The following is an 18,001-nucleotide window of genomic DNA, read 5'->3' as shown; positions in this document are numbered from 1 at the left end:
TAAAGCTACCACCGACTAGGAATGTTGATTCTACAGAGAAGAATCGGTATTAGTATTAGTCCGTTAGTTATTTACTAAGTTGTAGAATGAGTAAATAGTTCGTTTATATGTGTCATAACCTGACATTTTGTAGGCGAAAATATGATAAGTACACGCTAAGATTATTAACCGACTTCAAAAAAAGGAGGAGGTTACTCACTTCGACCGTGTATATATTTTTTGATGTTTGTTCGGGGATACCTCCGTCGTTTATGAACCGATTTTGTTATTTCTTTTTTTGTTGGAAAGGAGATATCCCTAGTGTAGTACCATGATAAGGAAACCAGGATCTGATGATGGGATCCCAGAGAAATCGAGGGAAACTCTACTTGACTAATTTTTTGACTACCTACGTTGTATAATTGAAGTCGGTTTTTTTTCGTTTGCCTGCAAACACAATTATTATCAGTAGCTTGTTACTTTATCTTACAATTAGGTTAAAAAAAGTATTTTATACATTTAAAGATATAGTTATATTTTTGTATAGATCTGTAAAAAAATATGGTATGTTAAGGATATCATTCGGTACTCATATATAATTAAATAAATGCAATTATCGAAAATAATTGAATTTCGAGAACAGATATCTTTTACTTCGAACCGAATTAAAAACCTGCCCATTGCACATTATCAAGTACAAGTTTCAAAAAATTAAATGTACTTTCAAAAATTAAATTGATTTCAAAATCTTGTTTGGCTCTTTTTGTATGTATGTATAAAGAATCGGATACGGCTAACGATGTCTTCAATTAAAATGTATAAAACTTCAATAAAATTAAAATTGAATATCTGAATTACTTAAAAGTGTATTGGAGTGTAGCCGATGTTCGAAAGTGGTTCATGCAGATAATATATGTTCAAAGCTTACAAACAAACAACTTACTGCAATCCGTAGCTCCCCTGGCATCGAATGGTGCTGTGACGACTGTTTAAAAAATACATCTCGGCGATCATCCTTCTTAATACCTGAAGATGAAGGTGACGACGATGAATCCGAAACTGAATTCATCATAAGCCCACAAACTATTGACACCAATAAATTAGCTCAGGACATCAGTCGCGAAATTAAAAAGACATTTAAAGAAGAATTACGTAGCTTGGAAACATCACTAGAATTTTTAAGCGAGCAAATTAGTTCAATGGAACAAACTGTCCAAAACCAAGACTCTAAAATAAAAGATTTAGAAAACAAAAACCAAGATTTACTAAATAGAAATAAAATTTGAATTTACGTGTAGCCGCGCTGGAACAAGGATTGCACCAATTTGAACAAAAAATCTTTCATCAAGCATTGAAATCAATGGATTACCTGAAATTCCTATAAAAGATATTAATAAAGTGGTAGGAGAAATGGCGTCGAAGTTGGACTTGGATAAACAGGCTATTAAGTCCATTCAGCGTCTACCAGGATCAAAAACCAAACCTGGGATAATTTTATTAGAAATGAAATCGAAAGAAGCTCAAGAGCAATGGATAAATAGTGGAAAAGAAAAATGTCCAACCGTAGGATTACTGTTACCAGAGGTCTCTAAAGAAAATGCGATGCAAAGAGTTTACATACGAGAAGCCCTCACTAAACATACGAAGACACTACTTTTTAATGCTAAAAGCCAATTGAGTAAATATTTCCAATACATTTGGTACAAAAATGGTAAGGTTTGTGTTAGAAAGTCAGGTAACAGTAAAATTTATTACATACGCTCAATAGATGATATTAATGAACTTATAAAATCGAATTAAAATTATGTTTAGATAAATATTCTAAATTAAGTTTTTGCTATTAATTGTTATTAACTTTATTTTATTTATTTACTTATTATATATATTTTTTAATAATGGGTAGTCAGATAAAAGAATTATTTAATTGTAGTTCTTTAAACGACTTCTTTAAGCTACTTCCTCCAAAAACCTACTTAAATGTTTCATGTCTGCATCTAAATATTAGGTCACTTATTAAAAATTTTGATAAATTGTTACTACTCACTCATAACTGTAAATTTCCTTTAGATGTAATTATAATTACAGAAGCTGGTGTAACAGATAATATTGTCCAGCTTTTTAACATACCCGGTTATAATATGTTTTCAAAATTAAGATATAATCAAAGAGGTGGAGGTATTATTATTTATGTTAAAAATCATTTAAAATTCACTTTATGTGAAAAAAAAACTTTTTCATTTGAAAGTTTAATTGGTACTCTTAAATTATCTTCTAATCAAGACTTAGTAATTATTGTTGTATATAGACCACCCTCAAATTACAAGAATGTTTTTGTTAAGGAGCTAGCTGGGTGCACTTCAAAATTTAATATTAAGCAAAACATTTTAATGATCGGAGATACTAATATAGAAATTAAATCTTTAACAACATACTCACGTTCATATTTGGATATGCTCAGCGAGTGCGGACTAATGTGTGGAATCACCGATTACACCAGAATTGAAACTAAACAAAATATAACTACCAAAACATGCATTGACCACATATTTGCGCGATTCCACAAATCTCATCTATACTCTGCAGTGCTTGATACTGTACTAGCAGATCATCGAGCGATACTTCTTTCTTGCATTATGGACGTTGAAGCGAGATTAACGAAAAATGTTTCAAGAAATTTGGTCGACATAGAATTATTAAACAAAGAACTCGCCAAAGTTGACTGGGGTAAAACTAAACAGATAAAATGTGCAAATGAAATTTACAACTTTATAAAAAAGTCCTTTCAAGAAGCTGAAAAAACTGCATCATTAAATATAAATTATAAGAGAAAATCTAATAAAATTAAAGTACCTTGGATTGATGACAATATTATTCATCTGCGTAAGAAATGTGATTCCTTATTCCGTTCATGGAAAAACAACTCAAATGACCCTCAAATAAGACTCCAATATAATAAAACAAGGAACAAACTACATAAAGTTTTAGAATATAAAAAAAACATGTTTTTTACTAAATTAATAAGAGAAAATTACAATAATATTAGAAAAGTGTACCAAATCCTAAACCAAATGCTAGGTCGTATTAATGTATCTATAGATGATGCCATAATGAAGGCATTTGATGTTCAATCAATTAATTTAAAAACAATCGCTCAAAATTTCGCCAAGGAATTTGAAAACTCATCCAAATCAATTTTAACAAGTTGTAATACTAAATTAACAGAAACCGATACATCTGATATGGGTGTTAATTGTAGTATTAGATTTCAAAAAGCAACTAGCGAAAAAGTTCTAGAGATTATAAATAAATTAAATCCAAAGAAAGCTCCTGGAGCTGACGGTATTAAAGTATGTAATATTAAAATGATAGGCAAAGAAATTGCAGGTGCTCTAGCTAACCTTATTAATTTTAGCATTATTTCTGGAACATACCCGGACAGTTTAAAGAATGGATTTGTGAGACCAGTTTACAAAAAAGGTAAAAAAAATAATTATTGTAACTACCGCCCTATAACTTTACTATCGTCGGTGGATAAAATAGTGGAGAAATATATTAGTAACCTAATATATGACTTTTACAATAAACATAATGTAATATACGAATTTCAATATGGATTTCAAAAAGGTAAAAGCGCAGAAAGTCTTTTAAGTAATTTTACTGATGAAGTAAATAGTTATTTAGACAAAAAATATCACGTTTTAGTTTTATTTATTGATTTTTCTCGCGCTTTTGACACCCTAAATCACAATCAACTAATAAGCAGGCTTAACAGCTGCGGTATTCGAGGGCCAATTCTTAAATGGTGTGAAAATTACCTTAGTAACCGCACTTTCAACGTGAAAATTGGAAATGACCTGAGTGATACTGTAAATATTACAGAAGGTACAGCCCAGGGATCTGTGTTGGGGCCGCTCCACTTTTTATCCTACGTTAATGATATGCACAAGAGCATAAAAAATTGTATTTGTTATCAATTTGCGGATGATACTTGTCTAATTGCTGCTGATAAAAACCCTCAGACTGCCCTTAGCTTACTGCAATCGGACTTCGACTGTTTAACAAAGTGGTGTCATGATTCTGGTATTATAATAAATCCAAATAAAACAAAACTATTGCATATAAAATCTCCATATTTGCGTCCAGTTCCCATAAAACATATCATCGCTCACACTCATAGCTGCCTACATAATTCTAGCTCTACCACATGTCAAAGCTACTGCAATTGCCCAACTGTTGAAGAGGTGAGCACTTATAAGTACCTCGGATTGATAATAGATAACAGCTTTAATTGGAAGTGGCACATTGAATACGTCTGCAACAAACTCCGCCAGTTTTTAGCTAATATTTTAATATTAAAAAAAAGAATACCGCTTAAGATCAAAATTTTATTGTACAACGCAATTGCTGGATCTCACATTAGATACGGTCTAAGTAGCTACGGACGGACTTATAAAACATACACTGAAAGAATCTTGAAACTTCAAATAAAAATAATTAAAGCTATTTTAAATTTTAAGGATAGACATAAACACTGTGATGATGACCTAAATTTTTTTAAACATTGTAATATCTTACCAATTAATATTCAATTTAAGCATATAATGTTAAAGGAAAATTATTCAAATCAAAAATTCTGGCAACATATTAAACACCCTACTTACACCCGTGCTATCGCAAAAAACCGATTATGGACTACTAGGCGCATACACAACACATATGGTGAGCGAACTACCGCTTATTTAGTGCCTAGACTAATAAATGACTTACCATCAAAATTGATTGAAAGTATTACACCAATTAACTTAAAAAATAAACTTAAAAATTACTTTCTTGATACTATTGTGACTTGACATATTTAGTGGTGTGCATCTTTTTATTTGAGTTTGCCAGCTTGCTTCTAATAGGAGGGTGGATAATTATGTAATTATTTTATATATATATTTAGTTCATTGGGTACTAAATAGCATTGTCATAAACCTGCGTGGTTTTTAATGCTATTTATATTAAATATGTACAATATTGTTTATTTGATAAATAAATTAAAAAAAAAATGTATTAAAAAAGTTTCGATTGTAGCCATATACTATACATCCGGATATTAAGTATCCTTTAATGCAAGAATGACTAAAATGATAGCGACTTAAGATAAATAAATTTATCTATTTATTTATTATTTATTTACTATTACTTAAGATATTGTTTGTAAAGCCAAGTGCAAGATTATTATATTGAAGAGACTACATCACAAAAAAAAAAAAATGATTTACTCTCTTGTTACTTACGCCAATTAGCACGATTAAGATTTTAGCGTGATAAGTGATTTCAATGTCTCAGCAACTTTCGTGCGTATAGCTCTGTTGATATACAATGATAATAATATAATATCTGTACTACATCTCTCCAATTAATAAATATCAATAATCATTTTTTGTGCAGGGTAGTTCACCAAGCGACTCCCCTCGAGCTAGCGGTGGTGAAGTGACGCTGGCAATACCCCAAAATAGAAGCTATGGCGCTATCGGAGGCGTGGAGAAGGTTACCTACACATGGGCGGATATCAACGCGTTCGCGACGGAAGACCGGTCTAGAAACAGAAAGTTCTGGAACTTTTGGCGAGGTTCTTCAGATCGCATGTTCCAGCAGAGAAAACAGCTGCTTAAAAATGGTAACTTTATATTTATTTATTTTCTTAATGGTTTATGTCCTTGTGATATTACTTTGTTTTGACTGTGTTATTATTAAAATTAAGTCCGTAAAAAAAGTAATGGTTTTGTGATAATCTTATAGCCTACTTAACTTTTGCCCCTACTTTGAAAATTATCGAAACTTGTCAACACTGCATCGTAAATAATCACTTTATAATTGAAATAATTGGAAAAATCCCTCTGCTTACTCATAGAGTATTTTAATGAGATATGTCATTAAGTTATAAAGTGAGTGACTTATAACGATAATTTTAAACACGATAAGATTTTTTTTTTTATTATTTTGCTTTTGTTGTCAAGAATTTTTATATACTTATTCGGGGAAAGAACTTTTAAGAAATTTACAATTTATTATTTTTTGTACTGTTAAGATATTCTAAACTATTAGCAAGTAAGTACCTTTATAACATGATTTCTTGGAATTTTTTCTTCGACTTAATAATAATGCGAGAATTTTTACACTCACATTAAATTTAATTTACTTTTAATAGATTCGATAAAATAAATACATGATCACAATTTTAGTTAATACGGAACACTAAAAAGGTACATTTAGGCTGTTGATACAGAATTTCGGGAGCAAACAGGTTTGAAAAACAGGACCAGTTACGAATTGTACTACTTTATATTCAGAGTGACAAAAATATGCTTGTTAAAAAGCTCAAAAATTTCTTCTTAATGATAACTTTGAATCAATGAAATATAAACTTTGCCTGTTTTGATCTTCATTACATTTAATGTTTTTTGCTTTCCAACATCTAATGAATTTAAATCAGAGAACTACTTGTGACAGTTATAAATTAGTGATGTGATAGTATATTTGGTTATTACATTTTGTACAAATAGATGCAATTTATACTTTTATTACATATAATATCATATTTATGAATTACTTCTTTACGCACGCTTGACTTGGTTTGACTTAAGCTGGTGAATGCGTGATGAGAGCGTTACGAAAAGTGTGATCGCGCTAGGCGAACGGAGCAAGAGAGAGAGAGAGAGGTGCGAGCACATATTTTCTTTCTCTCTTAGATAGTTACGTTTCGTAAATCTAAGATACAGTGCAGGCCTATTGTGCAGAAGTTTTACTTCAGTCGTGTGGTCTAAAGCACACTCGCTTTTTTTGATGATGCAATAAATTTAAAATGATAGATAAAGTTATAAAAACCTTGTGTTTTTTTTTAGTAAATGGTGCCGCATATCCTGGTGAGCTGCTTGCTATTATGGGGTCTTCAGGTGCTGGCAAAACTACGCTACTCAACACTTTGACCTTCAGAACTCCACACGGCGTAGTATCAAGTGGAACTAGAGCATTAAATGGACAGCCAGCTACCCCTGAGGCAATGGCAGCTTTATCAGCATACGTCCAGCAGCAGGATCTGTTCATAGGCACTTTGACTGTGCGTGAGCATTTAGTTTTTCAGGTGAGTGAATATTTAGACTTGTTGGAAGATTTCGATTTTCCAGGTGAACGAAGATTTAGTGTTGTTTTGGTATTCGAGGTATTCAAGCTAATAAACCACAAGATGATGCAACACAGACAACGCCCAGTTGTTATAACATCATGGCTTTGTTTTAGCACTAAAATTAAAATCAAACTATAACAATTCATACAAAGATACGAGTGTTACGACTAATTTTAATAGTTTTTACTTTTCTTGATCGTAATAAAGGTCTACAATACAAAACTAAGTAATTATAAGTAGCATGACGAATAAAATTAAATAAAACAGATACATTTATAAAATTCAAGCTTATATTTACAACATATATTGCAACGTGATCATTAATTGTTAATTTTAATCAATACATACAATAAAAATGTAACGGTTCGCCGTCTGTACATTTAAGATGTATGAGAAAGAATGTTGTTGGGACCTTTATCAACGCAGATAGCACCTAAAACAATGGTTCACAGAATTTTTGTCTGTCAGTGCGTTTGTGCAGGCTAATCTCAGAAACGGCTTATTCGATTTAAATGTGATTTTTACTAAAATATTGTGGCAAGCTTATTTTAAAATGTTGTGTTTGTTTCATGTGAATCGGTTCATAAATAAAAAGTTATGCCAATTTAAAGAATCACGTTGAACATGTAAAGTCACTATTCCCGTGGACGAAGTCGCGAGCACATCTAGTATATATATAAAGCAATACAGATTACCTACCATTATGGAAATTAAACTCATGCGTTCACGCGACTGACTTGCGACAGACTTGAAAGACTTGTAACAGAGTTACAATTATCTACAAAGTCAGGTTCAAATTGTATACGTGGTGAAAAAGTTATGTATTCGTTTGAAAATAAATTCAAATGTATTAAAATTCTTGTTTTAAGAATTCGATTAGTCACGTGACTAATCATTTCATCATCGAACCTTTAAATGTCCTTGTTCGTGGGACTTGAATTCTTTTACGTTTACTTCGTTAAAACAAGTTTGTACTCTACAAATTAATGATTACTATGTTTATTCTTCTTTTTACGTTCTACAAAATTATGTAATATGGCAAATTGTCCTTTAATTCTCTTCCCTGTGGAAGAAAAAGTTTTCGCTGGGTATAGTCATAAAAATATATAAATATTGTTCACAAAGTATGATGGATCTAGTTTTTGAAGTTAAAATATTAGTGAAAATATTTGGAAGCTAGTAAGCAAACATTACCATCACACATAGCCAGTAGCTACAAAAAAACAAATACCAAAAAAAAATATTCGTATAAGTGTAACGATTTTGCCCTTGGTTGAATCTTTTACGATTCTGTATAGCTGTATGTAGTATGTAGGTCGAAAGATGTTGAGTAATCGCGTTAGTAAAGGTAAAGGCCAAAAATGAATGGAGTGGTATAGGATCAAGCTCAGGTTTAGGGAAAGGGTCAGATATCATTTCGATGGCTCCTAAGTATACTGAGTGAACTAACAACTTTTGACTATTTCATTTTTTGAAGATATTAATAACATTTACTTCATTTCCTATCTACCTATGTAACAAAAAAATAAAGTTATTAGAAGTAGAGTTGACTCAGTATACTAAGGAGCCATCGATTTGTTTTGCTTTTCTTCTCGCTCCCTCTTCACCTTACAACATGAAGTAGTAATAACTACGTGAAAACAATCCTATAAACAAGTACGTCCTGCAGCGCTTAATAACTAGAACTAGACTCAATACCAATTGATACCTCGATAATTAATAATTTTAACAGATTATCCAGTTCAATATCGACATACAATTTTAACCTCGTCGTCAAATGAAATCTTCGTTTTTTTGTAACCGCATTCCAGCATCTGGTTATAGTCGGAGTTGTATGGTGAATATATTATTTGCAACGAGTCCAATACCCTATCATGTCATTAAAATACTGTATTATTATTGTAAGGTGTTATTACCGGCTTTTCTATATTATTATTTATGATTTATAGGCAATTTAGTTATTTATATGGCGTCGACGGTCTAGCATAATATTTGAGCGATATAATATTGTATTCTTGTTATATTTAAATTTGTTAATCACTAAAAGTGACGTGTGTTTAATTTGAATAATTTATTAATAAAACAAATAATCGACAGATTTATAAAGCCAACGTTTTTAATTTTAGTTAAATAAAGTATAGGAGTGACGGGATCGAATTGAGGGCTTTTTTATATCCTTGCAAAATTATGGATTATTTGGTTTTTATAATATATTGTTCTTTCAGTTAAGAGAGGTGATGTTTGTTCAGCACTTTTTATATTTTAAGGCTTATTATAAGGTTATCTGCAAAAAATTAAGCTACAAAGTTAAGCCTTATGGTATAAAAGTATTCAGAAAATTACGCAAGACATTACACACTTAACGATTCATTACAAAAATTATTGAAAATGACTGAATGACTTGAATGATGATGTTTGAATCGTCCTTTTCATTAAATACTTCGTGCAATGTTCCTACTTTACATAATGGTTTTGGATATAATCTGTGAAGGAATAAGAAATATAATCTGTGTAAGGATAAATAAATATATTATTCAAATATTACCTTTATGAATAATACCGTCGGCATTTCAAACACGCGATGAAACCCTTTAGTCGAACTTCAAGCTTTAAATGCCTTTATCATCTTTATCGTTGTTAAATGTTTTGCCCAAGTAAATTACTAAAGCTAAGTCAATATACATTATCAATTTGTTGCGGTCAAATAAAACTTCGATTTTATTATCTCACAATAATAATAATAACATGATTATATTGTAAGGATCTCAGTGTCGACAAGGGGATCTGCGCCGGGAGTGGTCCGAGTCAGGGGTTTCCGGGGATGGTAGTAAGCTATCCTTAGAAGAGACTTTTTTTGTAGAAGATATATATTCTAGCTCTTCTAAAGCTCTCTATACTTCGAACTTTTTAACTGGGTATAATATGTTTAGAAGATTAGATATTTTTTATTTATAAGTTTCGATTATCTAATCATATTTAGACTCGCCTGACAACGACCGAGGCCTTGACTTTAAGAATTGATTCGACGGAATTTGTAACACAAAAAAATGTCTGCAAAGAATTCTTTGAATTATTTATCTTTTTCACCTTTTAAATAATTTATTTATTTTTGTAACATTGCTTCGCTTCTTAATAATGATAATTGTAATTTATTATGATACTAATGTACACAAAATCTGATAAGTTTGTTTGTTGGTTTGTTTTGTACGCGCCATCTTTACAAGGAAAATAGGAATTTAAAAATAAAGATTTTTTACAATCTTTATTGCCTTTGGTCACGCCTTAAATAATTGTAAATGATTATCAATTTTCTTCACCTTTTTTTAAATATTCTTTTAAAGTTTTGAAATACATTGTAGAAAATTGTCATGGAATGGAAAAGTAAGAAAATTCGTCAGCCTCACAAAATTTTACATTACTGATGGACAAAATGTATACAATAGAGTATTATAAGTTCCCTGTTTCAGTCGAGGATAAAGATTATCCTGCAAATAAGTTACGATTAGACTTTAACAGCAAAAGGTAGAATAAGGTATTAGATCCTGTTTCACCTCAATCAATAAACTAGAAGTTTTAGGTTCAAATTTACAAATAGGAATTCGATTTTGAAAAAGGAATGACACGTCAAAAATTTTATTTGTCAGATATCATCATCCATGAAATAGCGTTATCCACAACTGATGGAATAGGCCCTTAGTGTTGTACAGAAAACGTATACATATCCACTAGCTAAGACCGACAGCCTATTCTCAAATATCAGGTGCGAAAACTGCATGTAAAATATCTTTTTTAACAAGTAAATTTGGTAATTTATTATAACAGCCATTTTTAATGAACTTATTTCAACTTAATACAAGCTTTATGCTTCTAGTTAGTTATCGATTAACGATTAATGCAAGTCTTAAAATAGTCCACTACTGTAGAAAAAAAATTAGTCTCAGACTGTGTGTTTATGACATTTAAAGTTAAATCAGTCTTAATTCAGGGACTATTTTAAGAGTGAGTTCGTCCCTAAATGGACAACTTTGTAAAAGCATATAAGGCTTACATTAAATTTTAAATCGGTTCATTAATTTTAGCACCCGTAGCATAAGAAATTGCTAAATTATTTTGTAAGAATTTTAAAGTCTAATTTTAAGTCTGGTAATATATATTGCCGACAGAACGCGTCTGGTAGTATCAATTTAGTATAGCTAATTTTATATAAGCTAGTCTTCCAATACGCCTGTAATACGTTCACTGTACACACTAATACTACTCTATTTTGTATATATTTTGTCCATCAGAAAATAAGAAAGGTCGAGATCTTACTTTAGGACAAAGTCAATCTGTTCACTTAGTTAGAAATGTTTTGACTAGCGGAGCAGAGCTTTAAATACTTTATTTAAAAAAAAACGTCAGAGTAATTTAGACTAACCAGTTTAAGCTCAACGTTATATATCAATTACTGAGTAAAAAATAGTAATATTGAGTAAATAAACTAATAAAATTAGCATTTTACATTAAATACACCTCATTATGTATTCCTACCTAATGTTTGTAGAGGAAAGGTGTACGAGTTGATCCCCCTAAGGCAGAATACTCGTAGTTTATACGATTATCAAGTTAATGTAGAGGTCAAAGCGTTTAAGGAATGTAAATTTATCCTTCTACCAGTTACAATAATGAAAATATGAAATTTACTAGAGATTTATTATTGTTACTTTTCTCCAAAATGATATCAACCTGTATTCACTTCATTATAATCTTGATGCAGTCTATAATTTTTAATGTTTTTTTTTTTTTATAACATAAACTACATACGTTCTTCTATAACAAACAGCTTTTCTTTTTCAAAAAAACGAGTGTTATTTAGACCCCACGACTAAAGTAAAACTTTGTAAAAACGTAACTAGAGAGAGCTCTTTCTTCTTCACTAACTTATATCTCCCTCTCAACTTCCGTTCGCCTTGGCCGTTAAAACTTTTCGTAACGCTCTCATCAGGCATTCACCAGCTTAATTCCCAAGTCAAGCGTGCATAAATGTTTTTTTTCAAAAATATAAACAATCATGCACTTGTCTCTCTGGAACAAGATATACATAACCTTGGAATCACTCTTAATAAGCTTAAAACCACACAATTTTGAATTTTACATCAAGTGAAAGAGCTACAATTGAAAAGGATCATCTTGCTAATCTAAATCATGATAATCTAATATCTAAAGGCGCATTTTTTGTCACTAAATACCTCATAAATATCATTATCAGCTCCATAAATATATATATTATGTAGTATTTGTTTATGTAGTATATATGTATATATTTATTGGTATATATCTATGTGTATGTATATTGTGTGTATATGTATATTTACTTCTGTTAACTAAACGCCAATTCTTCATCAACTGTTTGTACACTTCCCTACCGCTTCTCTTTTTCTTCGCTATGTCCTATGCCCAAAGGTTGTCTGGAAGAAATCGCTCTTAGCGATAAGATAGCACTTTTTTTGTAATGTTTCTTTGTGGTGTACAATAAAGAGTATTTATTATTATTATTATTATTATTGCTTCATTCATACGATCATCTCGTATACTTTTCTCCTATGTTACGTATTATCATTTTACATAGCATAAAACAAAGTCGCTTCCCGCTGCTTGTATGCTTAGATCTTTAAAACTACGCAATGGATTTTGATGCGCGTTTCTTTACTAAATAGAGCGATTCCATAAGACGGTTTATATGTACATAATACATGTAAAATATAGAAGAGAAACACTGATAGTTTTTGCAGCCGTGCGAAGCCAGGGTTTGCCGCTAGTACACATATATAGTACTATGTTACTCCTTAAGACAATATATTGTTTGACATTTTACTATCGTGAAACTTATCAAGACGATTCAAGTTATCCTTGATTTAGTCGTTCGAGTATACAACCTTTGAATACATTATATATGCTTACATAATTATATACACGTATCTATATAGCTTCTAATACGCTTGTAATTATTTATTATTACAAGTACATAACATGTAAATGTACATATACACATGTTTAATTATAGTCAACTATACGCAAATTACGAATTTGTATTTATTCATTAAAAAAACCAAGCTAGCTATCTCTATATTTTGAAAGATAAGCATTTCATTTTGGTTTTAAAATATTAAAATAATAAATGACTATGAAATTTTTGGTTTTTGAAACTGGCCACGAAATATATACCTATGTACTTATATTATGCCCCTTACCATACTCAAAATACATATAGGTATATATATATATATATATATATATACTAGCTATGCCCGCGGCTTCGCCCGCGTTGACATTAGTGTGTCACAAAGTTTTGCCGGCAAACTTCTAGTGAAATTCTCATCAAAATCGGCTTAGCCGTTCCGTAAACCTTCCTCTTGCCAATGGCGGAGCCCTCTACAATGGTGAAAACGCATGAAAATCCGTTCAGTAAGTTTTGAGCGAATCGATCACATACACTTTTGGGGACTTTGTTTATAATACACTAACTGTTGCCCGCGATTACGTCCTCGTGGTTATGAAGATATGTATTACTATTAAGATGTTTAACGCAAATTATTTTTTTATTTCAGTCACTTGAAATGCTTATCAACTGAGTAACTTTTTAAAAGGCACAATTTAGTATAATTTAATAGTTATTTTTATAAAACCTCTCTATACACCACATTTTTAGTTTTATTTTCAGGCTGCAGGATAAATAACCTATCAGGCGAACTTATAGCTGCTGTATATGTTTCATACAAACTATCAACCCCAATTAAACCACCTTAGCGATGGAATATCGTAAAATCCGTTCTTAGCGGACGTCTGCTATATATATATATATATATATATATATATATATATATATATATATATATATATATATATATATATATATATATATATATATAGATTACGATGCATTATTTGGACACCTCCTCACCATCTATAAAGCATATATTTTAAATTTCAAGTCTTTTACTTCAAAAACATAAAACTTTCATACAAACTTCCGACCCCCGTTTTATCCCTTAGGGGTCAAGTTTCGTAAAATACGCCTTATAAGGAACCTACCTGCCAAATTTCAAGTTTGTAGCTGTTATAGTTTCGGAGATTTCGTAATGAGGGAGTCAACCTACCATTCCCCGTTTTAACCCCAAAAAGGAGTTGACTTCTAAAGATACATTATTTGGACACCTTCTCACTATCTAAAGAGCGAACATTTTAAATTTCAAGTCTCTTACTTCAAAAACATAGGACTTTCATACAAACTTCCAACCCCCTTTTTACCCCCTTAGGGGTCGAATTTCGTAAAACCCATTCTTAGCGAATGTTTACTCCCTAAAAGGAGCCTACCTGCCAAATTTCAAGTTTGTAGGTGATATAGTTTCGGAGATTTCGTGATGAGTGAGTAAACCCGTTTGAACCCCAAAAGGGAGTTGATTTCTAAAGACACATTATTTGGATACCTTCTCATCATCTATAAGGCATACATTTTAAATTTCAAGTCTCTTACTTCAAAAACATGGGACTTTCACACAAACTTTCAACCCCCGTTTAACCCCTTTAAGGGTCGAATTTTGTAAAATCCGTTCTTAGCGGATGTCTACGCCCTATAAGGAGCCTTCCTGCCAAGTTTCAAGTTTGTAGCTATTATAGTTTCGGAGATTTCGCGATGAGTGCGTCAGCCTACCATCTCCCGTTTTAACCCCAAAAGGGAGTTAATTTCTAAAGATACATTATTTGGACACCTCTCCACCATCTATAGAGCTTACATTTTAAATTTCAAGTCTCTTACTTCAAAAACATAGAACTTTCATACAAACTTCCAACCCCCGTTTTACCCCTTTAGGGGTCGAGTTTCGTAAAATCCGTTCTTAGCGGATGCCTACGTCTTATAAGAAACCTACCTGCCAAATTTTAAGTTTGTAGGTGTTATAGTTTCGGAGATTTCGTGATGAGTGAGTGACCTTTCGCTTTTATATATATTATTATAGATATATATATATATATATATATATATATATATATATATATATATATATATATATATATGTATATATGTGATATCTATCTACATCACTACTTCATAACCATTTTCAGGGAATCAATAATAATAGCATATTATCTGTTGGTTCGTTTTATTTTAATTAGGTATTAGATGTCCCGTGAAAACGTCTTGTACTTCGAATTCCTTCATGTTTGGATTCAAAATAAAAGAAACAAATATGTTAGAATAAATTTATTTAATGTGAAAATGTAAATTATTTGATAAAAACATTCATATTGACAAATGTATTGAATTAATTTCAATGAATTCCAATATCAAAACATTTTTATATGTATCTGAGAACGGTTCAATTTATTAATAGGGTCTGTCTGTACATTTAAGATACATGAGAAAAAATATTATTTGGACCTTTATCAACGCAAATAGCACCCAAAACAATGATTGTCAGAATTTTTGTCTGTTTGTTTGTGTGTTTGTGCGCGCTAATCTCATAAACGGCTTATCCAATTTAGCTGTGGTTTTTACTAACATATTATGGAACGCTTAGCTTAACATTTAGTTTTTGATTCATGTCAATCCGTTCATAAATAAAAAAAAAACTTATGCCAATTTAAAGAATCAGGTTTAACATGTAAAGTTACTCTTCCACGCGAGCACAGCTAGTATAATGTAATAATCTTTATTTATGAAATCTTTTTACAATATAAATTACCTGAGTCTATATGAAGATAAAACTTAAAAAGGACAAACAAGATGTTATTTATTCAATCTTATAAATATAGTGTTAAATAATATCGAATGGTATGTTCTACCAGAACCGTTTCAATTTGAATCGGTTTTACCCGAGATGTGTATGGATACTGGCACGTGGCTAAACGTAATGTAACCAAAATGTCTTTTTGATTTTTTACTTAACAAACACGTTTTAACTCTATGCTGATTTTTTTGCCCATAGGCTTCAAAGATAAACAAGTTTCGAAAGAAAAAAAAGCAAATGAGTAAACCTCTGAGATTAAAACGTTCCAGAGCAATTGTTATACTTTACAGTTTTTTTTTTTTTTTAAATGAACCTTAGAACTTTACTATTTGCGTAGATGTATCTCAATTACGTAATAGTTGTGCAATACGAATATCTAAACAAATATGTAAATAATTGACTCGTGTATAACTTACTTATAATATAAACGACGTCTAAAAAGAGTAAATGAACGCAACACTGATGTAATTGACAAGATAAGACTGTAATTAACCTGTCTTTTTATACGATAAATTATTCTGTAGCGTTCCCAGCGCCATTCTGCTATATTATTACGTGTATATTAATAATTTTAACAAAAAATATGTAATAAATGTAGCAGGAATTCGTAACGACATAAATTTATATTTATAACTAGCGGACCCGACAGACTTTGTTCTGTCAAAAAGATTTAGTTAGCAGTTAAAAAAAGGTTTAGTGTGGCAGTTTTTTGTTCCTAACTATTTTATAGTCGGCGCAAAAAATTCCCGGCAATGCTATAAACAATCGGGATCTAATTATATTTTCGTTAAAAAAAATTAACCTACCACCTTTGAGGATAAAATAACGCTTGGCTCCGGCCTTGCTTGCGAAAGCATGCTCACTCATTCTCAAAAAACCACCCTCATGTTAAAAACCATCCTTGGACTTCAACGAACATTTGAAAAAAATAATTGGTAAAATTGGTCCCGGCGTTGTTGAGTTATGCGCTTACCAACACATTTTGCGATCCATTTTTATATTATAAAGATAGACGCGATGCTTATATCGTAATGGTAATGAATACTCAATTAATGTAAAGAGTTAATAAGATTAAAATGTCTTATTGTATAAAATCATAAAATTGCTGCGGCTGGGTAAAAATATCATACGTTTCTTCTCGAGAAGTTGACTTAAAGGATTAAAACGAGAGACGTAAGTTAACGAATAATCTATATACCACGAGTGACGATGGCTATGAGGTATCTATTATAGCAACCGGGATTGACGGCTTTATGGTAGCTAACAAATATGTAATTAGGTTCCATACTTTTTCCATTTTGGCTTCTTCGTATTCCCTTCCTTTCCAGTGTCTTTTTAGGTAGAATCTCATTTCAAGTCAGGAAGATTGGTACTTTCTTTACCTGACTGTTCCGTACTTTTATTTTATACAGCAAGGGTAACATGGGTACAATATGCTTCATAGTAGGCAGTTACCGTAAGCTGTAAAACCAGAACTGTTGCAAGCGTGTTGTTTACACCATCTATCACTGCATGTACTAAAATACCCTTACATACGTGATAATTAATATGTACTAAATTTTTTTGTTCTCAGGCACTAGTTCGGATGGATCGGCACATACCATACGCGCAGCGCATGCGTCGTGTACAAGAAGTAATTTCTGAAGTATGTATCTTTACTTTTTAATAACTCATTATTAAATTTACAAATGAATTTTTGATAGCTTTACTGTAATATGAAAAAAATTGTTATTTGGAACCTATCGTCTCTAATTCTTTCCTAGTCGGTTATTCATAAAACGACATGTTAATATTATATCTATGTTTCAAGTTTTTTTTGGTATTAACGATAGATAATTTAAAATATAAATTTTCATTTAATACATAGGGTTTATTAACATAATTTTTATCTCTAGACTAATCTATATCGTTTATCCGTGTCTAAACTACTAAAGTGTTATTTTATTGTAATTCAGACTTATATAAATAAAATTTAGCATTCAAATTATTTGTAGGTACGTATTTAATATTTATTTAAATAGGTATTAAACAGTGATATCATACTTTTTTTGCATGAGAGACACGTAATTATTTCGTAAAATATTTT

At 31.0% G+C, this 18,001-nt stretch overlaps 1 protein-coding gene across 1 annotated transcript in view; it reads left to right on the top strand.

The window, feature by feature from the left end:
• LOC123653695 (protein white) overlaps nt 1-18,001 on the top strand; it is a 47,747-nt gene that overhangs the window by 10,227 nt on the left and 19,519 nt on the right. The window contains exons 2-4 of the mRNA XM_045589687.1: nt 5,416-5,644; nt 6,870-7,108; nt 17,489-17,560. Of these exons, the coding sequence (XP_045445643.1) occupies nt 5,416-5,644; nt 6,870-7,108; nt 17,489-17,560 (540 nt within the window). The remainder of the gene's footprint in view (nt 1-5,415; nt 5,645-6,869; nt 7,109-17,488; nt 17,561-18,001) is intronic.

The sequence above is a fragment of the Melitaea cinxia genome, chromosome 5 (assembly GCF_905220565.1).
Source record: "Melitaea cinxia chromosome 5, ilMelCinx1.1, whole genome shotgun sequence".
In the NCBI taxonomy this organism is placed as follows: Eukaryota; Metazoa; Arthropoda; class Insecta; order Lepidoptera; family Nymphalidae; genus Melitaea; species Melitaea cinxia.
Note: the sequence above shows the minus strand (reverse complement) of the source record. Positions and strands in the feature narration are given on the sequence as shown.